Consider the following 23988-nt stretch of genomic DNA (forward strand, 5'->3'; position numbering starts at 1 on the left):
ACGTCATACACAAAGTTAGACACTGAAGCTTGTTTAGTCTTCTATTCAAAGAACCAACATTTGAAAAATTCCTAAAGAAAACGACATGGAAGTCCATGTCAACATACACAACAGGAACCCAAAATGCTGCACACCGGCTTCCCCCAACTCGCCCGGCTCTCACTGCTTAGAAGGCTGACCGCTCCCTCTTCAAACTCAGAGTGAAGGAGCAGCCCCCCTTCCTGCCCCACGGGAGAAGCTGCTGGACGTGGGACTGGCTGCTGCACTGGCTCAGGCTCCCTCTTCCTCATCGCTCACACTCCCTGCAGACATGGATGGGAAGAACCTGGGAGCCATGCTATTGCTCCTGAGCAGATGCTGCAGGACCTGACACTCGCTGGCCTCCGCGTAGGCCCGGGGACCCCACAGGAACTCGTAGCGGGCAGGGTCGCTGTGGGGCACCTGCCGGTACTTCAGGTAGCCCGTCTGCACCCACACTTCGGTGAGCAGCTCCCTCCCGCCACAAAACCCCAGGGTGCCTAGCTTTCCCCACACCTCCTCCTCAGGGACGCGGTCACCGAACAGGGTGACCATGGTCAGGACCAGCAGAGGGAGGCTGGCCTTGGGCGTGCACTGCCAGTCGCTCAGCACTGCATCCCAGGTGAGGCCCAGGGTGGGGACCAGGACGTAGGTGCGCTGGCGGGGGTCCACCACCTTCACGTCCACGCCAAACAGCAGCTGCAGGCACTCGCAAACGAGGCGGAAGACCACGGGGAAGTGGTCCCGATGCTCCCGGACGACCGTACTCAGCATCTCCGTCTCGGAGGTCGGCTCCCCGGTACGAAACTTGAGGAGCAGGAACCCCACCAGGTCAGCCATCAGCGCAACAAGTGCCTCGCGGGACAAGGGCTCGGCATAGGCGGAGAAGGAGGGGGTGCCAGGGGAGGCGGAGGACGAGGGGGATGCGGCCTCCTCCCCCGCAGTCCCCAGCAGCGGCGCCTCCACAGGACCCTGGGCCGGGACTGGGGCCTCAAGGTCGGCCTCAGGCTGGCGGAGCTCACTCATCTCGACCAGGGGCCTGATCACTGGGGTCGGGCCGCCCACGGGAGTGTGGGCAGGGGACCTCGTACCTGGGGTAGAGAGGGGGTGTGAGCGGCCTCGGCGGAGAAAGGCACCCTGGGCAGCCCTGACAAAGGCCACTTACAGGTCTCGTCTCAAGGGCTGCCCTCGGGCCTCACAGGGGCGCTCCTCCCGGGTGGCCTGTCCCCTGCCAACCTGAAGAAGGAAGTGAAGGGGCTCCTCAGGGTGCAGCCAGCACGGCCCCAGGTTCTGGGGCTGACAGGGCGGTGGGGTGACTTGGGTGTTGTGGGGTCCCCTCTGTTCTGGGAGGGGGAGCCCCTGGGTACACACTCAGGGCACGCACCTCCCCTTGGCTCCTGGCGCTGCCTGGGCCTCCTCTGCTCTGTGCCCTGAGGACACGGTCCTCAGACCTGGGCCTTCGCCTCCCGGGTCCTGGAGCCCCTGTAAGAGGAATGGAGGGCGCACCTCTTGTGTACACTGTGGCACAGCTCTGGGCCTCGGTGCTGGTAGGAGGATTGGGCCGGACTCTGTGAGGTCCCCCCAGTTCTGAGTTCTGGGGTGGGTGGTCCCCTCGGGGCTCGCTCGTCGTGCTCACTGTTCCCCTTAAGGGCCTGGACCCTCCCCTTTGCAGGCCGGAAGGGAAACTCAGAACAGGACCCCGAATCTGAACAGAAAGCAGTGAGGGGGCCCCACAGGTGGCCGCACCTGCCCAGGGCCTCCCGAGGGTCCTAGGATGGGGAGATGCTGGGTCCTCACCTCCTCCTCACATCCTGCCTGGCCTCCCAGCGCTGACCACAGGGGCAGGTTTCTGTTGAGGCCCCTGTTCCAGGGCTGGGGGTCTGCTCAGTCCTCCCTCGGGGTCCTGGGAGTCCACCCTCTGGACCTGAAGGCTCACCCCTCACACCAAACACCTGACGTCCTGAGGACCCCGACCCAGAGGTCAGGAAACATCTCATCTGCTGACCGTGCTCTGGCGCCTCCAAGGCCCCCGCGGAAGGGCAAAGGATCCCTCCCTGTGTCGGGATCTAACGTCCTCAGTCCTTCCTTCCTCGCGTGCAGGCTGGACTCTGGGCAGGACCTGGGATTGTCCCGTCTGCCAGTGTGAGTCCCTGCTCCTTATACCAGGTCTCCAGTCTCTCCGAGACCCTGACGTCAGGACGTCAGGACAGGCCTACCGTGCTCATCCCACCCCGGGGCCTCCCACGGCCACCTGCAAGGGCGGTGATCTGGTGGGTCCCTTTTGTCCTCCCTCAGGGTCCCCTCAGTCCTGCCTAAGGGCCCTAACCTTAGTCCACCAGGGACCTGACATTTTACCCTCTGCGCTCATGAGACCCCACCCCTTATCCCAGGTCCCCAGCTTCTCTGACACCCGGATGTCAGGAAGTGCTGCACGTGACGGCCTCCCAGGGCCAACTCAGTTCTGGGATGCAGGCTGCCCTCAGTACTCCCTCAGGGACCTCACCTTGACTCCACACAGGACCTGGGATTCTCCGCAGTGCCCACCAGACACCCCGCCCCTTATACCCCCTCCCTAGCCTCTCTGATACCCCGCCCCGTGCTCCCCCTCTCCAGGGTGTCTGAGACCCGGATGTCAGGAAGTGCTGCACCTGTTCATCCCGCCCTATGGCTGGAAGGGCCAACTCGGTCCTGGGATCCAGGTTCCCCTCAGTCCACACTCAGGGCTCTCACCCTGACTCTACATAAGACCTGGGATTCTCTCCTGTGCCCGCCTAGGATCCCGCCCCTTATACCCCCTTCCCAGCCTCTCTGAGACTCCGCCCCGTACTACCCCTCCCCAGCGTCTCTGAGACCCGGATGTCAGGAAGTGCTGTACCTGCTCATTCTGCCCTATGGCCTCCCAGGGCCAACTCTGTTCTGGGGTCCAGGCTCCCCTCAGTCCTCCCTCAGGGCCCTCACCTTGACTCCACGGAGGACCTGGGATTCTCTCCCGTGCCCAACAGACACCCCGACCCTTATATCCCCTCCCTAGCCTCTCTGAGACCCCGCCCCGTACTCCCCTCGCCACCGTCTCTGAGACCCGGATGTCAGGAAGTGCTGCACGTGCTCATCCCGCCCTATGGCCTCCCAGGGCCAACTCTGTTCTGGGGTCCAGCTCCCCTCAGTCCTCCCTCAGGGCACTCACCTTGACTCAGCGAAGGACCTGGGATTCTCTCCCGTGCCCACGAGACACCCCGACCCTTATACTGCCTCCCCAGCCTCTCTGAGACCCCGCCCCGTACTCCCCTCGCCACCGTCTCTGAGACCCGGATGTCAGGAAGTGCTGTACCTGCTCATTCTGCCCTATGGACTCCCAGGGCCAACTCTGTTCTGGGGTCCAGGCTCCCCTCAGTCCTGTCTCAGGGCCCTCACCTTGGCTCAATGAAGGACCTGGGATTCACTCCCGTGCTCACCAGACACCCCGACCCTTATACCCCCTCCCTAGCCTCTCTGAGACCCCGCCCCGTACTCCCCTCCCCAGCGTCTCTGAGACCCGGATGTCAGGAAGTGCTGCACGTGCTCATCCCGCCCTTTGGCCTCCCAGGGCCAACTCTGTTCTGGGGTCCAGGCTCCCCTCAGTCCTCCCTCAGGGCCCTCACCTTGACTCCACGGAGGACCTGGGATTCTCTCCCGTGCCCACCAGACACCCCGACCCTTATTCCCCCTCCCTAGCCTCTCTGAGACCCCGCCCCGTGCTCCCCCTCCCCAGCGTCTCTGAGACCCGGATGTCAGGAAGTGCTGTACGTGCTCATTCTGCCCTATGGCCTCCCAGGGCCAACTCTGTTCTGGGGTCCAGGCTCCCCTCAGTCCTCCCTCAGGCCCTGGGAAGTGATTAGCCCATGAGGGGGGAGCCCTCATGAATGAGATTACCTCCCTTTTAAAAGAGGCCCCAGACGGCTGCCTCATCCTCTTGTGCCATGTGAGAAGATGGCTAGTTGATACAGCTAGACAAGAAACCAGTCCATATAAAGAAGAGCTTTATTACTATTATTTATTACTCAGCCGTACAAAGGAACGCAATTGGGTCATTTGTAGAGATGTGGATGGATCTAGAGACTGTCATACAGAGTGAAGGAAGTCAGAAAGAGAGAAACAAATATCGTGTATTAATGCACATATGTGGAACCTAGATAAATGGTACAGATGAACCGGTTTGCAGGGCAGAAATAGAGACACAGATGTAGAGCACAAACATATGGGCACCAAGGTGAGAAAATGGTGGGGGCGGGCGGGGGGTGTGATGAATTGGGAGATTGGGATTGACATATGTACGCTAATATGTATAAAATGGGTAACTCATAAGAACCTGCTGTATAAAAAAATACATAAAATAAAATTCAAAAGTTAAAACAAACCAAAGAAATAAGAATAGGTTTATGACATTATCAATCACAGTAGAAAACCACCTGTAAAGACAAATGGACGTACTTGCCACAATGGGCTCTGCATCGCCAAGTTCGCTCCCCCAACTCCGCAGCCTTGCAGGAGGCCTTCCTATTGGTGGAAGGCCAATGGGCGTGTCTTTTGCTTCCGGAGGCGCCAAGCCTTGGGACCTCAGGCCCTCAGTGCGCATGGCTACTGCTGCTTCCGTAGCAGAGCGCCTCCTCACGTGCTCTTCTGATCCAACCAGTTTCTCGGTAAAGAGACGTCTAGAACTTTCTCCCTCATCTTCCTGGGGCTTCCGGGAGCACCCGGAAGCCCACGTGGCGTTCGCACAGAGTGCCTGGGACAGTCGGCGGCACAGTTCCTGGCTGCTCTGCTGAGACGAGCTCTTCAGCCCCTCGTGAGCGGGACTCCGGAGCCATCCACAGAGTCAGAGCGAGTCAGGAGACAGGCGGGGGCTTTGCCGGGGGCTGGACTCCGCAGGTACCGGGGGCCCCGGGAAGGAGTGGAGGTCGGGGGAGGGCTACGGGCTGCTCGGTTGGGAGTGGGGGAGCGGCGGCGGAGGGTAGCGGGCTGAAGGGGGGCTGAGGGAAGGGTCCCCCAGTGAGCGGGTCAGAGGGGAGGACCGCTGGCTTCTGGGGTGGCTGGTGGGGGGCGTTCTGGAGTCGGGGTGCAGAGGGTGGGGCTAATGGCTAAGCGTGGGGGGGGGCCTGAGCGGAGGGCTTCCTGCTGGTCGGGTGGGGCCGGCCTTGGGGGCCAGAGGAGAGGACGACTGGCTGCGGGGGTGGGGAGGACGGGACGGGACAGGACGGGCGGGCCCCACCCCCGGGGCCGAGACGGGAGGGGAGGGCTAACGGCTGCTGCGTGTGGCGGGAGGAAGGCTGAGGCGGGGGTCGATGGGGAGGACTCCCGGGCGCGGGTGCGGTAGGCGTTAGGGGAGCTCCCGGCGGGGCGGGGCGTGGGGTGGGGGGGGAGGACGCTCGTGGCAGTTAGGGGGCTCCGGCTCCCGGGTGGGCGGGGGCAAGACGGGTGGGCTCTGCGTCTGGGGTACGAGAAGCGAGAGCCCCTGGCGCTGAGTGTGCTCGGGGGAGGACTCCCCGGTGTGGGGAGGTGAGAGAGGCAGTCTGACCTCTACGCATGGCGGGGCGCCCGGCTTCCAGGGCCCAGAGCGGAGCGCCACCAGCTGGTGGGTGGGGGAGGGTGTATGGAGGGGATGCAGTGCGAGGGGTCGGGGAGGAGCCGCCTGGCCACGGGGGGGCGTAAGTGAAGCTGAGAGGGGGAGGCGCTGGGGCTGCTGTGATCTGGTGGAGGCTGTTGGCCATGGCAGATGGATTTGTGGGGGTCCAGGGAGGGGCTCTGGCCCACTGCATTAGGCATCGAGAGCTTCAGGTCGCCTCTGTCCGGGTGGCACAGGAATTGCAGAGGTGGGTGGGCAGGGCAAGACCCTGGCCTCCACACAGAGTACACAGATTCTTTACGAGGGTGCTTTGCACATTCACCCGGACACGCCATACCAGAGTTGTAAAACAGTCTCCATAAATTTAGCAGTATTGCAAGTTTCCATGATAAGTTTTCTCATCACGGGGAATTTTATTTGATGGTACTAATGATAATATATCTTCAAATATTGGGAAACCCATGGATCAAAGAGAAAAATCACAGAGGGACTTAGAAAATATTTCCAAGTGAATACTAAAAAAGCACAACTTACCAAAATTAGTGGGAGGCAGCAAAAAGCGACAGGAGGAAACTGTATTCCTCTAAATGCTTCTGTTAGAAAAGAGTCAGGACATAAAATCAGTGAGCCAACAGTCCATTGAGAGATGCTAGAAGAAGAAGAGCAAAGGAAACATAAAATGAAGTAATAAGAGAGCTAAGAGAGGAAATCAGTGATAGAAAGCAAATTATGGACACGGTGAACGAAGCCATGCGCTTCTTTCAAAAGAGCAAGGAAACCGAGCAAGTCCTACAACGATGAATCACGGAAACGTAGAAAGAACGCTGATCCCCAATATGAGGAATGAAAGAGGGCCAACGTTACGGATCAGATGTACATTAACAAAGAGGATATAGGGGAATATTATGGGACATTATGGAAATGTTTATGCTAACAAATTGGAAGACTTGAAAAATTCCTTGGGAAAAAGGCAGCTTCCTAAAACTGAGGCCAGAAATGTAGAAAAGGTGACGAGCCTTCTATCTGTCTTTTTTAAAAAAATTATTTTATTTTACTTTATTATTGTTTCTTGAGTCGTACGCAACAAGTGCTCTTTTGTTATTATTTTTAAATTTTATTTTTACTTTTGGCTGCGTTGGGTCTTTGTTGCTGCGCGCGGGCTTTCTCTAGGTGCAGCGAGCGGGGGCTACTCTTCGTTGCGGTGCGCAGGCCTCTCATTACGGTGGCTTCTCTTGTTGCAGAGCACGGGCTCCAGGCATGTGGGCTTCAGTAGTTGTGTCACGTGGACTCAGTAGTTGTGGCTCGTGGGCTCTAGAGCGCTGGGGTCAGTGGTTGTGGCGCGTGGGGTTAGTTGCTCCGCGGCTTGTGGGATCTTCCCGGACCGGGGATCGAACCTGTGTCCCCTGCACTGGCAGGTGGATTCTTAACCACTGAGCCACCAGGGAAGTCCCTAGCCTTCTATCTTGTAAATAAATGTAATTTATAAAAAAAGTTTCCTAAAGTCAAACAAACCAAACAGGGCAGGGAGGTGCTCCAGGCTGCTGCTGTGAGGGGCACTAGGGTGGGCTGTGTGGCACAAACATGATTCTCTCCTCTTTGCACCCACAGGCCGATTCCCACACTTCAACAGCCTGTGCACACCTGTTTGATCGCTTCCCCCCACCCTCAGGTCCTCGAAGATGGCGATGGCTCTGGCGGTATTGCGGGACTGGTGCAGGTCGATGGGCGTGAACGCTCAGCGATCTCTGCTCATCCTGGGAATCCCAGATGACTGCAAAGACCAGGAATTCCAGGAGGTTGTGCAGGCTGCCCTGCGTTCCCTGGGCAGGTACCGAGTGCTGGGCAAGGTCTACAGAAAGGAGCTGGGGTCGAGTGTTGCCCTGGTCGAGTTTGCTGAGTGTTTAAATCGAAGCTTGCTCCCCCGCCAAATACCAGGCAAGGGAGGGCCCTGGACTGTGGTCTGCCTGCCCCAGGCCCCTGATGCTGATTCACAGGATAGACCCAATTGCCCTGCGCAGCCCCAGGGACAAGCAGTGGTTGGCAGGGCGGGTGAGGCAGGAACTGCAGGTCACTCAGGAACTGCAGGGGAGGAGGAAGCTGCAGGGGAGGCGGGAGTCGCAGGTATGGAGGGAGACACAGGTGAGGAGGAAGCCTTAGGTGAGGAGGGAGCTGAAGGGGAGGAGGGAGCTGAAGGTGAGGCGGGAGCTGAAGGTGAGGAGGGAGCTTCAGGTGAGGAGGGAGCTGCAGGTGAGGAGGGAGCTGAAGGTGAGGAGGGAGGTGCAGGTGAGAAGGGAGCTGCAGGTGAGGAGGGAGATGAAGGTGAGGAGGGAGGTGCAGGTGAGAAGGGAGCTGCAGGCGAGGAGGGAGCTGAAGGTGAGGAGGGAGCTGCAGGTGAGGAGGGAGCCTCAGGTGAGGCAGGAGCCGCAGGTGAGGAGGGAGCCTCAGATGAGGCGGGAGCTGCAGGCGAGGAAGGAGCTGCAGGTGAAGCAGGAGATGAAGGTGAAGCAGGAGCTGAGTCAGATGAGGAAGGAGCTGCAGGTGACGACGGAACCTCAGGTGAGGCAGGAGTTGCAGGTGAGGCAGGAGCTGCAGGTGAGGAAGGAGCTGCAGGTGAAGCAGGAGATGAAGGTGAAGCAGGAGCTGAGTCAGATGAGGAAGGAGCTGCAGGTGAGGAGGGAGCTGAAGGTGAGGAGGGAGCTGAAGGTGAGGAGGGAGCTGCAGGTGAGGAGGGAGCTGCAGGTGCGGAAGGAGCTGAGGGTGAAGCAGGAGCTGAGGGTCAAGCAGGAGCTGAAGGTCAAGCAGGAGCTGAAGGTGAAGCAGGAGCTGAGTCAGATGAGGAAGGAGCTGCAGGTTACAGAAATGTTGCAGGCGTGGCAGGACTTCTGAGTATGGCAGGACCCACGGGCGGGGCAATGGCTGCGCCTGAGGAAGCAGTTGTGACAGCGGCAGGCGCCATGGGTGAGGCAGGGCCCGGGACCCAGCAGTGGAGGCAGGCCTCGCAGCCCGTGCTGGACAGCATGGGCTACCAGGAGCTGGGAACCTTCTCTGGGATGGAAGAGCCGGGCCACGGGGAAGGGTCCTCTGAGAGCTGGCTGGAGCAGGCCAGCCACACGCTGCACCTGTGGCGCCACGTGTCTGAGAGGGAGAGGAGGAGGAGGCTGGTGGAGAGCTTGCGCGGCCCCGCGCTGGACCTCCTGCACGGCCTCCTGGCGGAAGATCCCGAGCTGGCTGCCCAGGACTGCCTGGCCGCGCTGGTGCAGGTGTTTGGGAACAAGGACCCCCGGGGGAGTGCTCGGCTGAAGTTCGTGACCTGTGCCCAGCGGCCCCAGGAGACTCTCTCTGCGTACGTGATGCGCCTGGAAGGCCTGCTGCAGTCGGCCCTGGAGAAGGGGGCCATCCACCCGGCCATGGCGGACCAGGCGCGCGCCCGGCAGGTGCTGATGCGGGCCCGGCTGAACGACACGCTCCGGGACACGCTGAGGAGGAGGCGGCTGATGAGGAGGCCTCCCGGCTTTGCGGAGATGCTGCGGCTCATCCAGAAGACCGAGGCCTGGGACGCCGACCCGGCTAGCAGGGAGCACTTCCCAGGGCAGGAAGAGGCCCGTGTGGACGTTGGAGTCCTGGCAGCAGCCGCCCAGGCCGCCCCGGCCCATGAGGCCATCACCGCAGGCACCACTGCACATGGCACCAAGGCCTCCCCGGCCGGTGAAGATAGCACCGCCCAGGCCGCCCGTTCCAAGGAAGGGCGCGCCGAGGACCACCCGGCACGTGAGGAGGCCAGTGCGGCAGTTGCCGGCACTGCCCAGGCTGGCGAGGCGGCCCCTGAAGACCATGGTGCCACCAGGGCAGCCCCTGAAGACCATGGTGCCGCCAGGGCAGCCCCTGGCCCTGGGGAGACCAGCAAGGCGTCCACGGCCACTCAGGAAGATGGAAGTGCTGCCGCCCCTGCGGGCCTAGGTCAGGCAGGACCCTCAGATGCCCCCGGGGTCCCCATGCCTGGCCGGATGGGCAGTGCTTCCCCGGTGGCCCCAGGAGGTCCTGGCTGGGAGCCAGAGGGCCTCGCCCAGGCAGGAGGCCAGGAGGCCGAGGAGACCCCCGAGGAGGGGCTCAAGCCCATCCCAGAAGAGCCGGGAAATGAGGACGGGGCTGCAGAGATGAGCCCCCCGGGGTCCACCTCGGGCCAGTAGGCTCAGCAGGCCCCAGGGCCCCCACGCTTGGAGGCAGGGGGAGGCCAGGCCTGGCAGCCTACTGGCCCCATATTAGGGGCCACTCCAGGTGCCTGGGCCTCCCTCCTGAGAGGGGACCCCTATTCATCATCCCCTGGGGCAGGTTGCTCCCTGTACTGGCAAGCCCAAATGTGTCCCTGTAGGCCCCAGAGGGACCCAGGTGTCAAGGAACCCCCCAGCCCCCGCTCCCCTCCCCCCAACACACACACCCTAGCCATCGTGCCCCCGCAGAGCCCTGAGGTGCGCCACGTGCCAGCCAAGGCTCTGGTCTCTGTGGGCCAGTGTCGTGAGCTCAACGTGTGCTTTCTGGGCATAGATTCAGGCCCAGCGCTGCCTGTTGTTGTGGAAATGTGCATGTGTTATCCTCTGAGCAGTTCCCCCAAGCCCTGCGCGGCGTGGAGACCCCGAGCCCAGTCCCAGGAGCCGGCGGGAAGGACGGGATGGACGAGGTCACAGCCAGCGCCCACCCCAGGACCTGGGAGCCCACCTGCGACCTTCGAAGGAAGACCTTGACCGGGGCTGCAGGAGGTCTGCGGGAGGCCCCCCAGGGCTTGTGTTCTGCTGGGTCACCCCGTTGTTCCTCGGGACTCCACGTCCCCGGCTCGGTGGCGTGCGCCCTGCTGTGGGACTGTCCTGTGCCCGCCGTAGGGCAGGGCCAGGCCCCGGGCATGTGGGCCAGAAATGGAGGGTCTGCCCTGGGGGGAGCGGGTATGGCCGGCGCCCATCTTCCTGGCGAGAGGCCACCCGCGGGGCCCTCAGGAAGGGAGACTGTGGGGAGATGGAGGGCCGCCGGGTGGGGTGTAGCGGAGGCACCTTTTTGAGGACCCTGGGTGGGGCCGGGACCCGTGAGCTCCGGTGGCCGTTAGAAGTTCCTCTGTGTGTTGTTATGCCCTGTGTTCAATGGTTTCAGTCAATGTTTCTCTTTAATAAATTTCCCTGAACGTTTCATCTGAGTCTGGCCTCTGCTGTGGGTAATGGAGGGAAAGGGCTGCTGCGGGTGAGGGCGGGGGTCCAGAGTCCGATTCCTGCTCAGCACCCATGGGACAGCTCTCCAGGGAGAGGGTAAGGTAGGCACTTTGCAGCCCCAGACATTGTGAGGGTTTTTCTTCCAGTTCATGGGTGAATTGTAAAGTTTTAGCGCCCTTGACCGTGGGCCGCGTCTCGGGCGATGCTCGTGCTTGAAATCATGGGTGCTGTGCACGGCCCGGAAGGCCAGGGGACACACAGGAGGACTTCTGACCTCGTGGGTCACACGTGGGTCCGTGCACGTCTGCCTGGCCCGGGGGCTCCGGGACCAGAAGGCCGTGGCCGGTTTGCACGAGCGCTCGGCCTGTGGCTCTGCACCCGTGCACGAGTGTCTTCGTGCCCCCTGCGATGACGGGCGTGAAGCAGGAGGCTGACATGCTGACGGGCCTGCCCTTTATGATGTCACTTCCTGGCTGGGCTGTGCTGTCACCCCCGAGCAACCGGAGCACTTCTGTGAGGGGCTGAGCGGGAGTGTGAGCCCAGGGTGCTGCCGGCCGCGCTGCACTGTCCCGTTTACGTGGCGGAGGGGCACGCCGCGCTCCGCATGGCTGCGGACGAGAAGGGCCCCGCCGCGGGCAGGGCGCCCGGCTTTGGCGAGGCGCCTCTTCCTCCCGACACAGCGGCTCCGGCCCTCGGCTCAGGGAGCTGCACCCCCCAGTCCCTCGCCCTGGACCAGCCCGTGCCCGCGGGGCACCCCGACCTCAGGCTGCTGCCTGGAGAAGCCGCTTTCCAGGATTTGACGGAAGAGCCTTTGTTGAAAAGGCCTCGCACCGCCTGCGAGGCCGTGTGGGAAGGCAGCCTGCTCTTCCACCCCTTTCCCAGGAAGTTGTGGACGAACGTCCACAGCAGTCGCTTTGCATCCATTGGGTGGAATGAAGACGGGACTTGCATAGGCGTCAACAGGCCGCTGTTTCAAAAGGAGGTTTTGGACAGGGGCGGCCTAGACAAGGTGTTCAAGACAGAACGTGTGGAGAGCTTCATCCGCCAGCTTAACCGCTATGGATTCAGCAAAGTGTACCAGGACATGCACACGTCCCTCTGCGTGACCAACCTGTCCACGAAGGAGCGGCCCGCCCACGTCCTGAGCGAGGTAAGGAGGGCGGGGGACGGCGGGGGAGGAGCCCTCTCCAGGGGCTGAGCCGCTGGGCCCGGGGGTGGGGGGCGGGTGCCAACCCCGGGGCCGCCTGGGACGGCGGCAGGCGTGTCGGGAGAGCTTCCTTTAAAGGTGGTACTTGGGCACCGGCGTGACGGCCGGAGCTGGCAGTGCCACGCGCTGTGTTGGGACGTTGTTATGGGGGGACCCGAAGCGTTCTCAGCACAAGGACGTCACTTCTCTCCTTCCTCCTTTTCCCTTTGGTGTGTCTGTGTGAGGTGATGCGTGTGAACTGGACCCCCTGTGGTGATCATTTCACAGCACACGCGGGCAAGGCGTCATCCTGTACTCCTGACACGTGGGCAGTGCCGCTCGTGCCTGACACGCAGTCACAGCGGGGGACAAGAGGACACTGCTGCAACGCTGGCCCTTCCCGTCCTCCTGCTCGGGGACAGTGGCCCGCCGGGGGGAGGGGGGAGGTCTGTGTGCCCCCTTGACTCCCATAGCTCCAGAGCATCACTTGAGTGGGGGCGCAGGTCCTTTCCTGGGAAGCAGTCAGCGTCCCCGGTCTGGCCCCTGGAGGTGCTGGCCAGGGAGCGATTCGGACACTTCCTTAGAAAGCTACCGAACCTTGTTGCAGTCTCGTACCTGCAAACGCCAAGTCCCCTTTCGTGGGCCTTGTACTCGTCCTAAGGGGCCATTTTCAGTCATTTTCCAAGGGCGAAAGGTGATGGTGAGTGAGCGAGTCTCAGGGATGTCAAAGCTGGGGCACAGCGTCCTGCTGGGACCGGGTCCCGCTTTCTCCAAAGAGGCCCTGGGTCGGCTGGGGGAGGGCGCCCAGGGGCCCAGCCAGGCGGCTGCTGCTTGCGAGCAACTCTTTTGTGACTCGGGGTTTCCTTTTCTCTCTCAACCGCGACCTCAGTTACACTTCTACCACAGTCCCCTGTTTCAGAGAGACTGCCCGCACCTCCTGGTGAGGATGAAGCCGAGAGTGCACACTAAACCAGCATCGGGGCAGGTGGACGGCGAGCCGGCAGCCCCGGGGCACCTCCCGGCGCCCAGCGCCGCGGAGCCGCAGGACGGCCTCCCACCGTCTCCTGAGCACATCCAGGGGACCCCGAGCTACCCGCAACTCGACCATGCCTCCGCCCTGGCCGGGACTGACTCTGTCGCTCCGGCCCCTCCTTGGACAGCAGCGGAGCCCCCCGCGCCAGATCCCAACGTGCAGGTTCTGGTCCCTCTAGTCCCTGTCCTGGCAGGGGTGGCCCAGCCAGCCGAGGTCCCCTGGCTCTGCTGCGCCTGGCCTCCCGCCCAGATGAGTCCTCCCTGGCCCGTGCCGGGCCTGGCCGCCGCACCCCCCCAAGTCCTCAGCCTTCCCCACCCCGTGCAGCTCCCGGGGGCCGCGCTGCTGCCTCTTGCGCACCCTGGATGCCTGAAGTGGCCGCCAGGCCTGCCGCCTCCCTGACCTTGATCCGTCGGCCGCTGAGCCACTTCTGCCATCGCTGCGTGGGCTCCCGCTCTTTCCTGGAATACCCGACCCCTCCAGGCAGACCCACAGAGGACCCTGACCAGGCAGACCCTGCAGACACACGGAGGTGGTAACGCGGCCAGAACCTTGCAGGGCAGTAAAGAGCACGGGGACATGAGAGCGATGTTCCACCCAACACGTGTTTGGCGCCTCCGTCCTGGGCGTGGCTGAGCAGTTGAGTCCCCTCAGCAGGAAACAATGACAGGTGACAGCCCACCCCCGGCCCAGTGCGGGCACCTAGCAGACACCTGGAGAAGCCCCTCAGACGCCCTGTGCCCACCCACTAGAAAGACCCCTGAAGGTCTGGACAAGCACAAGGAAGGCCCTGGCACCCGCGGCTTCACAGTTGCGGGGGCATCGTGTCCAGCAGGGTCTCGATTTGACAGATGAGAAGAGCTCAGGCCTCCCCTGGTCAGAGGCCTGAAAAGAGCCCTTACTGTCCTGAGACGCACAGGTGTGGAGGTGACGGTCCCTGGCAGGGGCCTGCGGGTGTTCAGTTTGGGGGTGCTCTCTGGTGTCTGGACAGCAGGATTGAGGTTTGCTTTTCACTGCGGGTCCTGCGTCTGGAGACATTTTCCTGGTTCTCTTTTCCTTGCCTTTCGAGCTAAACACTTCAAGGGCGCCATGCTCCACCACCCTCTGGGCGCTGGGGTGTCGCGCTTATACCGCGAGTCCTTGTGGTCAGCGCCCAGTGATGTGTACAGAGCACTGAAGGCCAGGGCGCACCCCCAGCTCACAGTTGCTGCCTCCACGTGTGGGGGATGGGCCGGGGGACCTGGCCAGGACTCTGTGGCTGTCACAGCGATAGGGCGACATCCCCTCCCAAACACTGCTAAGGAGGGGGCGGGGAGCGGGAATTGCCTGGAGTTCCAGGGGTTAGGACTCCATGCTTTCACTGCGGTGGCCCGGGTTCAATCCCTGGTCGGGGATCTAAGATCCCCCAAGCCTTGTGGGGTGGCCAGAAACACAGAAAAGAAAAAATAGGTGGGTTGGGGGAGGAGGGGAAGTAGACCCAAGGTACCAGGAATGATCCAAGCACCAGCAGCCAGAGGAGCCCCGGGTCTGCCCGGGTGAGGGGTGGTCCCATCTGCCGCTCCCGTCTGTCACAATGCAACAGCTAGTGCACGTCAGGGGGGTCTCTTGAGCAGCCCAACAGCAGCGCCCCAAGTGAACGATGCAAAAATGGACAGAGGGGACGGAAGAAACCGGTCTACAGTAGAAGTGGGAGACTTCGGTCCCCCCTGTGATGGATTCAAATGGATCCCCCAGCTCCCACCCCAACCATTAAGTCCACCTGTTGCAGTGCTAATCCCAAGGTGCATGTATTTGGAGATAGCACCCTTGGGGAAGTCAGTAAGGTTAAATGAGGTCACAAGGGTGGGACCCCAGTCCGACAAGAGCGGTGTCCTTTGGAAAAGAGGAAGAGACACCAAAGATCTCCCTCCCTCTCTCCCTCCCTCAGCCTCTCTTCCACCCTCCCACCCTCCCTCCCTCTCTCTCTCTCCCCCTACCTTTCTCCCCCTCTCTCTTTCCCTCCCTCGCCCCCCTCCCTTTCTCTCTCTCCCTCCCTCCCTCTCTCCCTTTCACTCTCTCCCTCCCTCCCCCTCTCTCCCTCCCTCCCTCTTTCTCTCTCTCTTTCTCCCTCCTCCCCTTCTATGGTCCTGTCCATCCCTCTCTCTCCCTCCCTCCCTCCTTTCCTCCCTTTGTCTCTGCCCCTTTCTCTCCCTCCCTCCCTCTTTCTCTCTCTCTCCCTCCCTCCCTCTCTCTCCCTTTCACTCTCTCCCTCCCTCCACCTCTCTCCCTCCTCCCTCCCTCTTTCCCTCCCTTTGTCTCTCCCCCTTTCCCTCCCTCCCTCCCTCTTTCTCTCTTGCTCTCTCTCTCTCTCTCTCCCTCCCTCCCTCCCTCTCTCTCCCTTTCACTCTCTCCCTCCCTCCACCTCTCTCCTACCCTCCCTCCTTCCCTCCCTTTGTCTCTCCCCCTTCCCCTCCCTCCCTCCCTCGTTCTCTCTCGCTCTCCCTCCCTCCCTCCCTACCCCCCCCCAACCTGTTCAGAGAAGCAGCCAAGTGAGGGACCAAGAGAAAACCAGCTGTCTGCGAGCCAGGAAGAGACGCCTTCCCTCACCTGAGACTGCACTTTGCAGCCAGTTGAGGTTGGACTTCTAGCCACCAGGACTGGCACCCAGTACATTTCTGTAGTTTTAGCCACCTCCTCTGTGGGACTTTGCTATGGCAGCTCTAAGCAGACTAACACAGCCTGCTTTCATTATGGGTACAGCGACCAGACAGCACCGCAGTAAGGGAATCACAGATTTGAACAGCACTGTACAAAGACTAGGTCTCATGACATGTGTAGACTATTAGCCCCAAGAACAGAGTAGACACGTGCTCGTCAAGCGTACCTAGAACGTTCTCCAGGGTACTCCACGCGTCAGGCCACACAGCATCCCTCAGTAAACTTAAGGGGATACAAACAAAAGGGCTGAAATCATACAAAGTATGTCCTCTGGCCAAAATAGAGTGAAATTAGACCTCAATAACAGAAGGAAATGTGGGAAATCTGCAAAGAGAGGGAAATTGAGCCGTGCGTCCCCAAATAACCGCATTAGTCTGGGACGATGCCAAATCCCACAGCACAGGATGAGGGGCTGAAACAGCAGACACAGATTCTCACGGTGGTTCCGACCAGGAGGCCGAGAGGGAGGGTCCAGCAGGGGTGGCTTGTACTGCGGCCGGTCTCCTTGGTCGCAGGTGGCCGTGCTCTTACCGCCCCTCACGTGGTCACCCTCTGTGCACGCACCCCCAGCCCCTGCCTTCTCTCCTTGCGTGTGCTGATCCGCTCTTCCCTCAAGGGCACCAGCCATCTTGGATTAGACCTCATCCTAATGGCCTCATTTCAACCTAAGAACCACTAACTCCAGTCACAGTGACATTCTGAGGTTCTAGGGGATTGGGGCTTCAACATGCAAATTTTGGGGGGACGCAGCTCAGTCCATAACAATAGCCCAGGGAACGTACAAGACATCACAAGGGAAACTAGAAAATACTTTGAAATGAAGAAAACACATACCAAAGGCCCCAGGACTTATGGCACGCGGCCAAAGAGGCACTTGGGACCTAAAGCTGCAAACACCCGTGTTCCAATGGAGGCGACACCTCAGATCAACCGCCTCATCTTGAACGGGGACAAGCGAGAAGACGAGGAAGGCGAGCCCAAGCATTCTGACAACAAATGTTCACGAGAAAAGAAAAACTGCGCTAATCCACGTACGCGGGGATCCCAAGACGTGCACTGGTCGGGAATCCTCACAACATGGGGGAGGGCGCATCCTTCTTACACACTCAGTAACAAGAGCTACAGCCACCGACCACTTCATTTGCACAGGCTTTTTACAAGCAGGTCACATCATGGGGAAACCCTCACCAATGCTTTTGCCTGGTACTGTTAGGAGGCCCATTTTACAGATGGAGAAATCGAGGCGTAGGGAGTCTCCATGATTTGATCAGCTTGTCACTAGAAGGACTCTTATTCAAGCTAAGCATCATATGCGTGCAGAGACCCATCCCCGCACTGGCCTGACCTGTCTCCCCAACAGTCAAGGGGGATTCAGCTGTCCTCCACGGGGTCCTACTACCTGACGCCTCAGGCCACATAATGGAGAAAACACAGGGAAGCCAGGCGTTAGTGCCCATGAGAGCCTGACACTGGATTCTGCCCACGTGGCCTCCCCAGCCCCATCAGGTCACCATCTCTCGTGAAAGGGACACGAGGGCCAGGGAGGAGGGTGAGGGTCTAGGACTGAGGGCGTGAGGATGGAGAAGGGCCCCGGACGTGGGGGTCCGAGGCACGGCCCTCTGAAGGCGGCTCCTATGCTCAGGCTTGGGCCCTGCTCTCTCCTTCCACTGCCCACTCTGCTCCCTTCTGTCCCAGCGGCGTGGTGGCCCCACGTTCTCCTGCAGGCTCACTTCCCCGGGCACACTGGCTGTCAGGCAGACGGCAAGCCTGCATTCAAAGCACGGGGACCGCCGGGCTGGAGGACTCTCCGCATCCCCACGGGGCGTGAGTGTCTGTGCCCTTCAGGGCCCTGCGGATGCCCCTCCTCCTGGATGCTTGCTCACACGTGGCTTTACACCCTGCTGCTGTCTTGTGAATGTCACTTGGCTTCACACCCTGCATCCCGCCACCAACCCAGCCCTATCCCTGTGCCCAGCCCCAGCTCAGGGACCACGGACAGGCACAGGCCCGGGCCCCGCACTTGCTCACAAAGGCCCCTAAAGCAGCAGCCGGCGACATTTGCCACAGAGGAGGGTAGGCGAGAGCCATGCAGGAGGTCAGCCCTTTGCCAAGGAGGCTGGAGCTCAGAGCAGACTTTAGCTGGGGCTGGGGAATGGGGGCTTCTCGGGAAACAGGGCCACGGCTGAGACAACTCACACCAGCCCCTCAGGGGGCAGGCTCAGCGCACGTAGAGAACGTCAGAGCTTCCCGCTGATGGGCAGCAGCTCCCGTGTGCCCTGCGCCGCCCTGGTCAGGACTGGCTGTGTGCCGGGGTGGTGTGTGCTCGTCCAGAGTCTACTGGGGAGGGCGCTGCTGCCCCCCTGAAAAGTGTCTCCCTGAATGTCCCTGGGGCGCTCTTGGCGTGTCCCGGCCGCTGCTGCGCTGCCTGCCACGGCCGTCCCTGGGCTAGCACTGCCCCCCATCAGTCAGTTCACTGCACGAACAGGCACTAGGAATCCCTGCTTTCCCCCGGGAGTGCTTACCATTTGTGATGACAAAATCCCCTTCTTTTCCGGCAGGAGTGTCTGAGCAGGTTCCATTGGCCCTGAAATTCTCCACCTTTTCCAAGTGCCCACCTGCTATATGGCAGGTGCTTCAAATCCAGGATCCCACGTAATGTTCACGTTGTCGTACGGCGCTCAGCAGGGAGGGCTGCCTCTTTAGCCCCCGGCGCCGTCTGCACCTCCCACTGCAGTGACCTCCCAATCCCATTAGGCCCAGAAGTTGCCCCTTCCTTTCGATGCCAGGTCACAGCCCAAACCTGTGGGTCTCTGATGCCGCCATATTTCTGCACCTGCCTGAACGCGGGAACACTGGCGGACGTTGCCTCTTAGTGGCTAGGACTTATTTCTAGTATTATTCTGATCCCAGACTCTGTCCTTCTCCCCTCTGGAAATTGCTTTCTTTTCATGACATCTCAGAGAATTTGCAGCTCCATAGGAAACGGAATAGAAAACCAGTCAAAATTGCTGTTCTGTGTGTTTTACTCCTGGAGGATATATTATTCAATTTGGATGTGTGTGTGTGTGTCTGTCGGCATGGAGGGAAGGGTGGTGATTTCCCCAGCTGGGTGCAGCTCACGCAAAGCTCCCAGGATTCCAGTCACACGGCGACTCCTTTCCACTTCGGCAGCCTCTCTTCTTTCAAACCCCCTATTTTCATTCATTTCATCCCACTGAAATCTAGACCTTGCTCACAAGTGGCCAAAGTAAACTCCAGGTGACTAAAATGGTCGTTTCCATACAGTTGGTAATTGGCTCTCCCAGGGCAGGGAGAGGAGGGCCAGCCCCGGGAATACCGAGCAGGGCTTCAAAGAGCAAGACCCTCATTTCTCTGGAAATCCTTGCAGATGGCGGCTATGAAACACCTACCTCTTCACTGTGGCCCACTGCAATGCAACAAGAGCCAGCACCCCTTCCTTCCTGCCCCAGGGCGAGATTTCTCTCGGCTTTATCCACGACCCAGAAGGACATCTCACAGCAATGTCCCATTTCAGACTTTCCCCTGCAACCCAAGACACACCCTCTGCATGTCTGGCTGCTGCCACCACCCAGCTTCATCACCATCACCTCCCACAGAAGGAACCCCCACTTCCCAAAGGCCCGAAGTGCCCTGGCTCGGGGCACTTAACACTCCAGGGCTCGCTCCTGGAGCCCCACCGCCTCGTCCCATGTTGTCTTATTCTGTGGGACTTAGGGGACGTCTCACCACCTTCCTCATGTGACAGTGGCTCCTAGACCATCACTCTAGGTGTGGGTGTGTCCTGCTTTTCCTAGCGTTCCCGCTACTAACACAGGCCCTTCCGGAGAGCAGAGGCTCCGTGGAGGTCTGCGGAATAAACAAGCCGGTGGGCAGGGGGCTTATTGACGCAGATGAACCTTCTCCTACTTTCTTAAAATACCCGTGCAAATCCAACTCAACAGAGATAGTTCGTTTTATTTACAGAATGACAGACAAGACAGGGAAGCAAGAATTGGAACAACAATGGCTTTTATTTTTCTATTTCTTCCCCCATCTATATCACTGCTAAGGACTTCCACATTTCCAGAGCAGTTCTGATTCCAATTCCCTGTTATCTTGTACACGGTCACAAAACGAACTGGGAGATTTCCCAACCTCTCTTACAGAACAGCAAAACTCTTGTTCTTGAACTGAATTAGTGCAAATACCTGTGGGATTAACGTCATACACAAAGTTAGACACTGAAGCTTGTTTAGTCTTCTATTCAAAGAACCAACATTTGAAAAATTCCTAAAGAAAACGACATGGAAGTCCATGTCAACATACACAACAGGAACCCAAAATGCTGCACACCGGCTTCCCCCAACTCGCCCGGCTCTCACTGCTTAGAAGGCTGACCGCTCCCTCTTCAAACTCAGAGTGAAGGAGCAGCCCCCCTTCCTGCCCCACGGGAGAAGCTGCTGGACGTGGGACTGGCTGCTGCACTGGCTCAGGCTCCCTCTTCCTCATCGCTCACACTCCCTGCAGACACGGATGGGAAGAACCTGGGAGCCATGCTATTGCTCCTGAGCAGATGCTGCAGGACCTGACACTCGCTGGCCTCCGCGTAGGCCCGGGGACCCCACAGGAACTCGTAGCGGGCAGGGTCGCTGTGGGGCACCTGCCGGTACTTCAGGTAGCCCGTCTGCACCCACACTTCGGTGAGCAGCTCCCTCCCGCCACAAAACCCCAGGGTGTCTAGCTTTCCCCACACCTCCTCCTCAGGGACGCGGTCACCGAACAGGGTGACCATGGTCAGGACCAGCAAAGGGAGACCGGCCTCGGGCGTGCGCTGCCAGTCGCTCAGCACTGCATCCCAGGTGAGGCCCAGGGTGGGGACCAGGAAGTAGGTGCGCTGGCGGGGGTCCACCACCTTCACGTCCACGCCAAACAGCAGCTGCAGGCACTCGCAAACGAGGCGGAGGACCACGGGGAAGTGGTCCCGATGCTCCCGGACGACCGTACTCAGCATCTCCGCCTCGGAGGTCGGCTCCCCGGTACGAAACTTGAGGAGCAGGAACCCCACCAGGTCAGCCATCAGCGCAACAAGTGCCTCGCGGGACAAGGGCTCGGCATAGGCGGAGAAGGAGGGGGCGCCAGGGGAGGCGGAGGACGAGGGGGATGCGGCCTCCTCCCCCGCAGCCCCCAGCAGCGGCGCCTCCACAGGACCCTGGGCCGGGACTGGGGCCTCAAGGTCGGCCTCAGGCTGGCGGAGCTCACTCATCTCGACCAGGGGCCTGATCACTGGGGTCGGGCCGCCCACGGGAGTGTGGGCAGGGGACCTCGTACCTGGGGTAGAGAGGGGGTGTGAGCGGCCTCGGCGGAGAAAGGCACCCTGGGCAGCCCTGACAAAGGCCACTTACAGGTCTCGTCTCAAGGGCTGCCCTCGGGCCTCACAGGGGCGCTCCTCCCGGGTGGCCTGTCCCCTGCCAACCTGAAGAAGGAAGTGAAGGGGCTCCTCAGGGTGCAGCCAGCACGGCCCCAGGTTCTGGGGCTGACAGGGCGGTGGGGTGACTTGGGTGTTGTGGGGTCCCCTCTGTTCTGGGAGGGGGAGCCCCTGGGTACACACTCAGGGCACGCACCTCCCCTTGGCTCCTGGCGCTGCCTGGGCCTCCTCTGCTCTGTGCCCTGAGGACACGGTCCTCAGACCTGGGCCTTCGCCTCCCGGGTCCTGGAGCCCCTGTAAGAGGAATGGAGGGCGCACCTCTTGTGTACACTGTGGCACAGCTCTGGGCCTCGGTGCTGGTAGGAGGATTGGGCCGGACTCTGTGAGGTCCCCCCAGTTCTGAGTTCTGGGGTGGGTGGTCCCCTCGGGGCTCGCTCGTCGTGCTCACTGTTCCCCTTAAGGGCCTGGACCCTCCCCTTTGCAGGCCGGAAGGGAAACTCAGAACAGGACCCCGAATCTGAACAGAAAGCAGTGAGGGGGCCCCACAGGTGGCCGCACCTGCCCAGGGCCTCCCGAGGGTCCTAGGATGGGGAGATGCTGGGTCCTCACCTCCTCCTCACATCCTGCCTGGCCTCCCAGCGCTGACCACAGGGGCAGGTTTCTGTTGAGGCCCCTGTTCCAGGGCTGGGGGTCTGCTCAGTCCTCCCTCGGGGTCCTGGGAGTCCACCCTCTGGACCTGAAGGCTCACCCCTCACACCAAACACCTGACGTCCTGAGGACCCCGACCCAGAGGTCAGGAAACATCTCATCTGCTGACCGTGCTCTGGCGCCTCCAAGGCCCCCGCGGAAGGGCAAAGGATCCCTCCCTGTGTCGGGATCTAACGTCCTCAGTCCTTCCTTCCTCGCGTGCAGGCTGGACTCTGGGCAGGACCTGGGATTGTCCCGTCTGCCAGTGTGAGTCCCTGCTCCTTATACCAGGTCTCCAGTCTCCCTGAGACCCTGACGTCAGGACGTCAGGACAGGCCTACCGTGCTCATCCCACCCCGGGGCCTCCCACGGCCACCTGCAAGGGCGGTGATCTGGTGGGTCCCTTTTGTCCTCCCTCAAGGTCCCCTCAGTCCTGCCTAAGGGCCCTAACCTTAGTCCACCAGGGACCTGAAATTTTACCCTCTGTGCTCATGAGACCCCGTCCCTTATCCCAGGTCCCCAGCTTCTCTGAGACCCGGATGTCAGGAAGTGCTGCACGTGCTCATCCCGCCCTTTGGCCTCCCAGGGCCAACTGTGTTCTGGGGTCCAGGTTCCCCTCAGTCCTCCCTCAGGGCACTCACCTTGACTCCACGGAGGACCTGGGATTCTCTCCCGTGCCCACCAGACACCCCGACCCTTATACTGCCTCCCCAGCCTCTCTGAGACCCCGCCCCTCAGCGTCTCTGATACCCGGATGTCAGGAAGTGCTGCACGTGCTCATTATGCCCTATGGCCTCCCAGGGCCAACTCTGTTCTGGGGTCCAGGCTCCCCTCAGTCCTCCCTCAGGGCACTCACCTTGACTCCACGGAGGACCTGGGATTCTCTCCCGTGCCCACCAGACACCCCGACCCTTATACCCCCTCCCTAGCCTCTCTGAGACCCCGCCCCGTACTCTGCTCCCCAGCGTCTCTGAGACCCGGATGTCAGGAAGTGCACGTGCTCATTCCGCCCTATGGCCTCCCAGGGCCAACTCTGTTCTGGGGTCCAGGCTCCCCTCAGTCCTCCCTCAGGGCCCTCACCTTGACTCCACGGAGGACCTGGGATTCTCTCCCGTGCCCACCAGACACCCCGACCCTTATACCCCCTCCCTAGCCTCTCTGAGACCCCGCCCCGTACTCCGCTCCCCAGCGTCTCTGAGACCCGGATGTCAGGAAGTGCACGTGCTCATTCCACCCTATGGCCTCCCAGGGCCAACTCTGTTCTGGGGTCCAGGCTCCCCTCAGTCCTCCCTCAGGGCCCTCACCTTGATTCCACGGAGGACCTGGGATTCTCTCCCGTGCCCACCAGACACCCCGACCCTTATACCCCCTCCCTAGCCTCTCTGAGACCCCGCCCTGTACTCCCCTCCCCAGCGTCTCTGAGACCCGGATGTCAGGAAGTGCTGCACGTGCTCATTATGCCCTATGGCCTCCCAGGGCCAACTCTGTTCTGGGGTCCAGGCTCCCCTCAGTCCTCCCTCAGGGCCCTCACCTTGACTCCACGGAGGACCTGGGATTCTCTCCCGTGCCCACCAGATACTCCGACCCTTATACCCCCTCCCTAGCCTCTCTGAGACCCTGCCCCGTACTCCCCTCCCCAGCGTCTCTGAGACCCGGATGTCAGGAAGTGCTGCACGTGCTCATCCCGCCCTATGGCCTCCCAGGGCCAACTCTGTTCTGGGGTCCAGGCTCCCCTCAGTCCTCCCTCAGGGCACTCACCTTGACTCCACGGAGGACCTGGGATTCTCTCCCGTGCCCACCAGACACCCCGACCCTTATACCCCCTCCCTAGCCTCTCTGAGACCCCGCCCGGTACTCCCCTCCCCAGCGTCTCTGAGACCCGGATGTCAGGAAGTGCTGCACGTGCTCATCCCGCCCTATGGCCTCCCAGGGCCAACTCTGTTCTGGGGTCCAAGCTCCCCTCAGTCCTCCCTCAGGGCGCTCACCTTGACTCAGCGCAAGACGTGGGATTCTCTTCCGTGCCCACCAGACACCCCGACCGTTATACGCCCTCCCCAGCGTCTCTAAAACCCGGATGTCTGGAAGTGCCACACTTGTTCATCCCGCCCTATGGCCTCCCAGGGCCAACTCTGTTCTGGGGTTCAGGCTCCCCTC

The 23988-nt window shown here is 61.0% G+C and overlaps 5 protein-coding genes across 5 annotated transcripts; 3 read left to right on the forward strand and 2 right to left on the reverse strand.

The window, feature by feature from the left end:
- Nucleotides 1-270: 270 nt before the first annotated feature.
- LOC137218140 (melanoma-associated antigen 8-like) lies at nt 271-1044 on the reverse strand. The gene has a single exon (XM_067724941.1). The coding sequence runs from the start codon at nt 1042-1044 to the stop codon at nt 271-273; it is 774 nt and encodes a 257-aa protein (XP_067581042.1).
- Nucleotides 1045-6639: 5595 nt separating this feature from the next.
- On the forward strand, nt 6640-8503 carry LOC137218136 (paraneoplastic antigen Ma6E-like). The gene is made up of 2 exons (XM_067724938.1): nt 6640-7839; nt 8045-8503. The coding sequence occupies exons 1-2, from the start codon at nt 7297-7299 to the stop codon at nt 8501-8503; spliced, it is 1002 nt and encodes a 333-aa protein (XP_067581039.1). The 5' UTR covers nt 6640-7296.
- LOC137218131 (paraneoplastic antigen Ma6F-like) lies at nt 8239-10789 on the forward strand. Its single transcript, XM_067724932.1, has one exon. It carries the CDS (start codon nt 8506-8508, stop codon nt 9802-9804), a length of 1299 nt encoding a protein of 432 aa, XP_067581033.1. The 5' UTR covers nt 8239-8505; the 3' UTR covers nt 9805-10789.
- A 624-nt stretch (nt 10790-11413) lies between these two features.
- LOC137218137 (heat shock transcription factor, X-linked-like) lies at nt 11414-13427 on the forward strand. Its single transcript, XM_067724939.1, has 2 exons — nt 11414-11959; nt 12915-13427. Exons 1-2 carry the CDS (start codon nt 11414-11416, stop codon nt 13425-13427), a joined length of 1059 nt encoding a protein of 352 aa, XP_067581040.1.
- Nucleotides 13428-20211: 6784 nt separating this feature from the next.
- Nucleotides 20212-20985, reverse strand: LOC137218145 (melanoma-associated antigen 8-like). Its single transcript, XM_067724947.1, has one exon. It carries the CDS (start codon nt 20983-20985, stop codon nt 20212-20214), a length of 774 nt encoding a protein of 257 aa, XP_067581048.1.
- Nucleotides 20986-23988: the final 3003 nt, after the last annotated feature.

This window comes from Pseudorca crassidens, unplaced genomic scaffold, assembly GCF_039906515.1.
Source record: "Pseudorca crassidens isolate mPseCra1 unplaced genomic scaffold, mPseCra1.hap1 Scaffold_228, whole genome shotgun sequence".
NCBI lineage: Eukaryota > Metazoa > Chordata > Mammalia > Artiodactyla > Delphinidae > Pseudorca > Pseudorca crassidens.

Coding starts and splice junctions, on each gene's coding strand:
- LOC137218131 (XM_067724932.1), top strand. CDS start 8,506: ATGGCAGGACCCACGGGCGGGGCAATGGCTGCGCCTGAGGAAGCAGTT.
- LOC137218136 (XM_067724938.1), top strand. CDS start 7,297: ATGGCGATGGCTCTGGCGGTATTGCGGGACTGGTGCAGGTCGATGGGC. Junction 7,840..8,044: donor GAGCTGAAGGTGAGGAGGGA/GCTTCAGGTGAG, acceptor CAGGAGCCGCAG/GTGAGGAGGGAGCCTCAGAT.
- LOC137218145 (XM_067724947.1), bottom strand. CDS start 20,985: ATGAGTGAGCTCCGCCAGCCTGAGGCCGACCTTGAGGCCCCAGTCCCG.
- LOC137218137 (XM_067724939.1), top strand. CDS start 11,414: ATGGCTGCGGACGAGAAGGGCCCCGCCGCGGGCAGGGCGCCCGGCTTT. Junction 11,960..12,914: donor CCGCCCACGTCCTGAGCGAG/GTAAGGAGGGCG, acceptor CCCCTGTTTCAG/AGAGACTGCCCGCACCTCCT.
- LOC137218140 (XM_067724941.1), bottom strand. CDS start 1,044: ATGAGTGAGCTCCGCCAGCCTGAGGCCGACCTTGAGGCCCCAGTCCCG.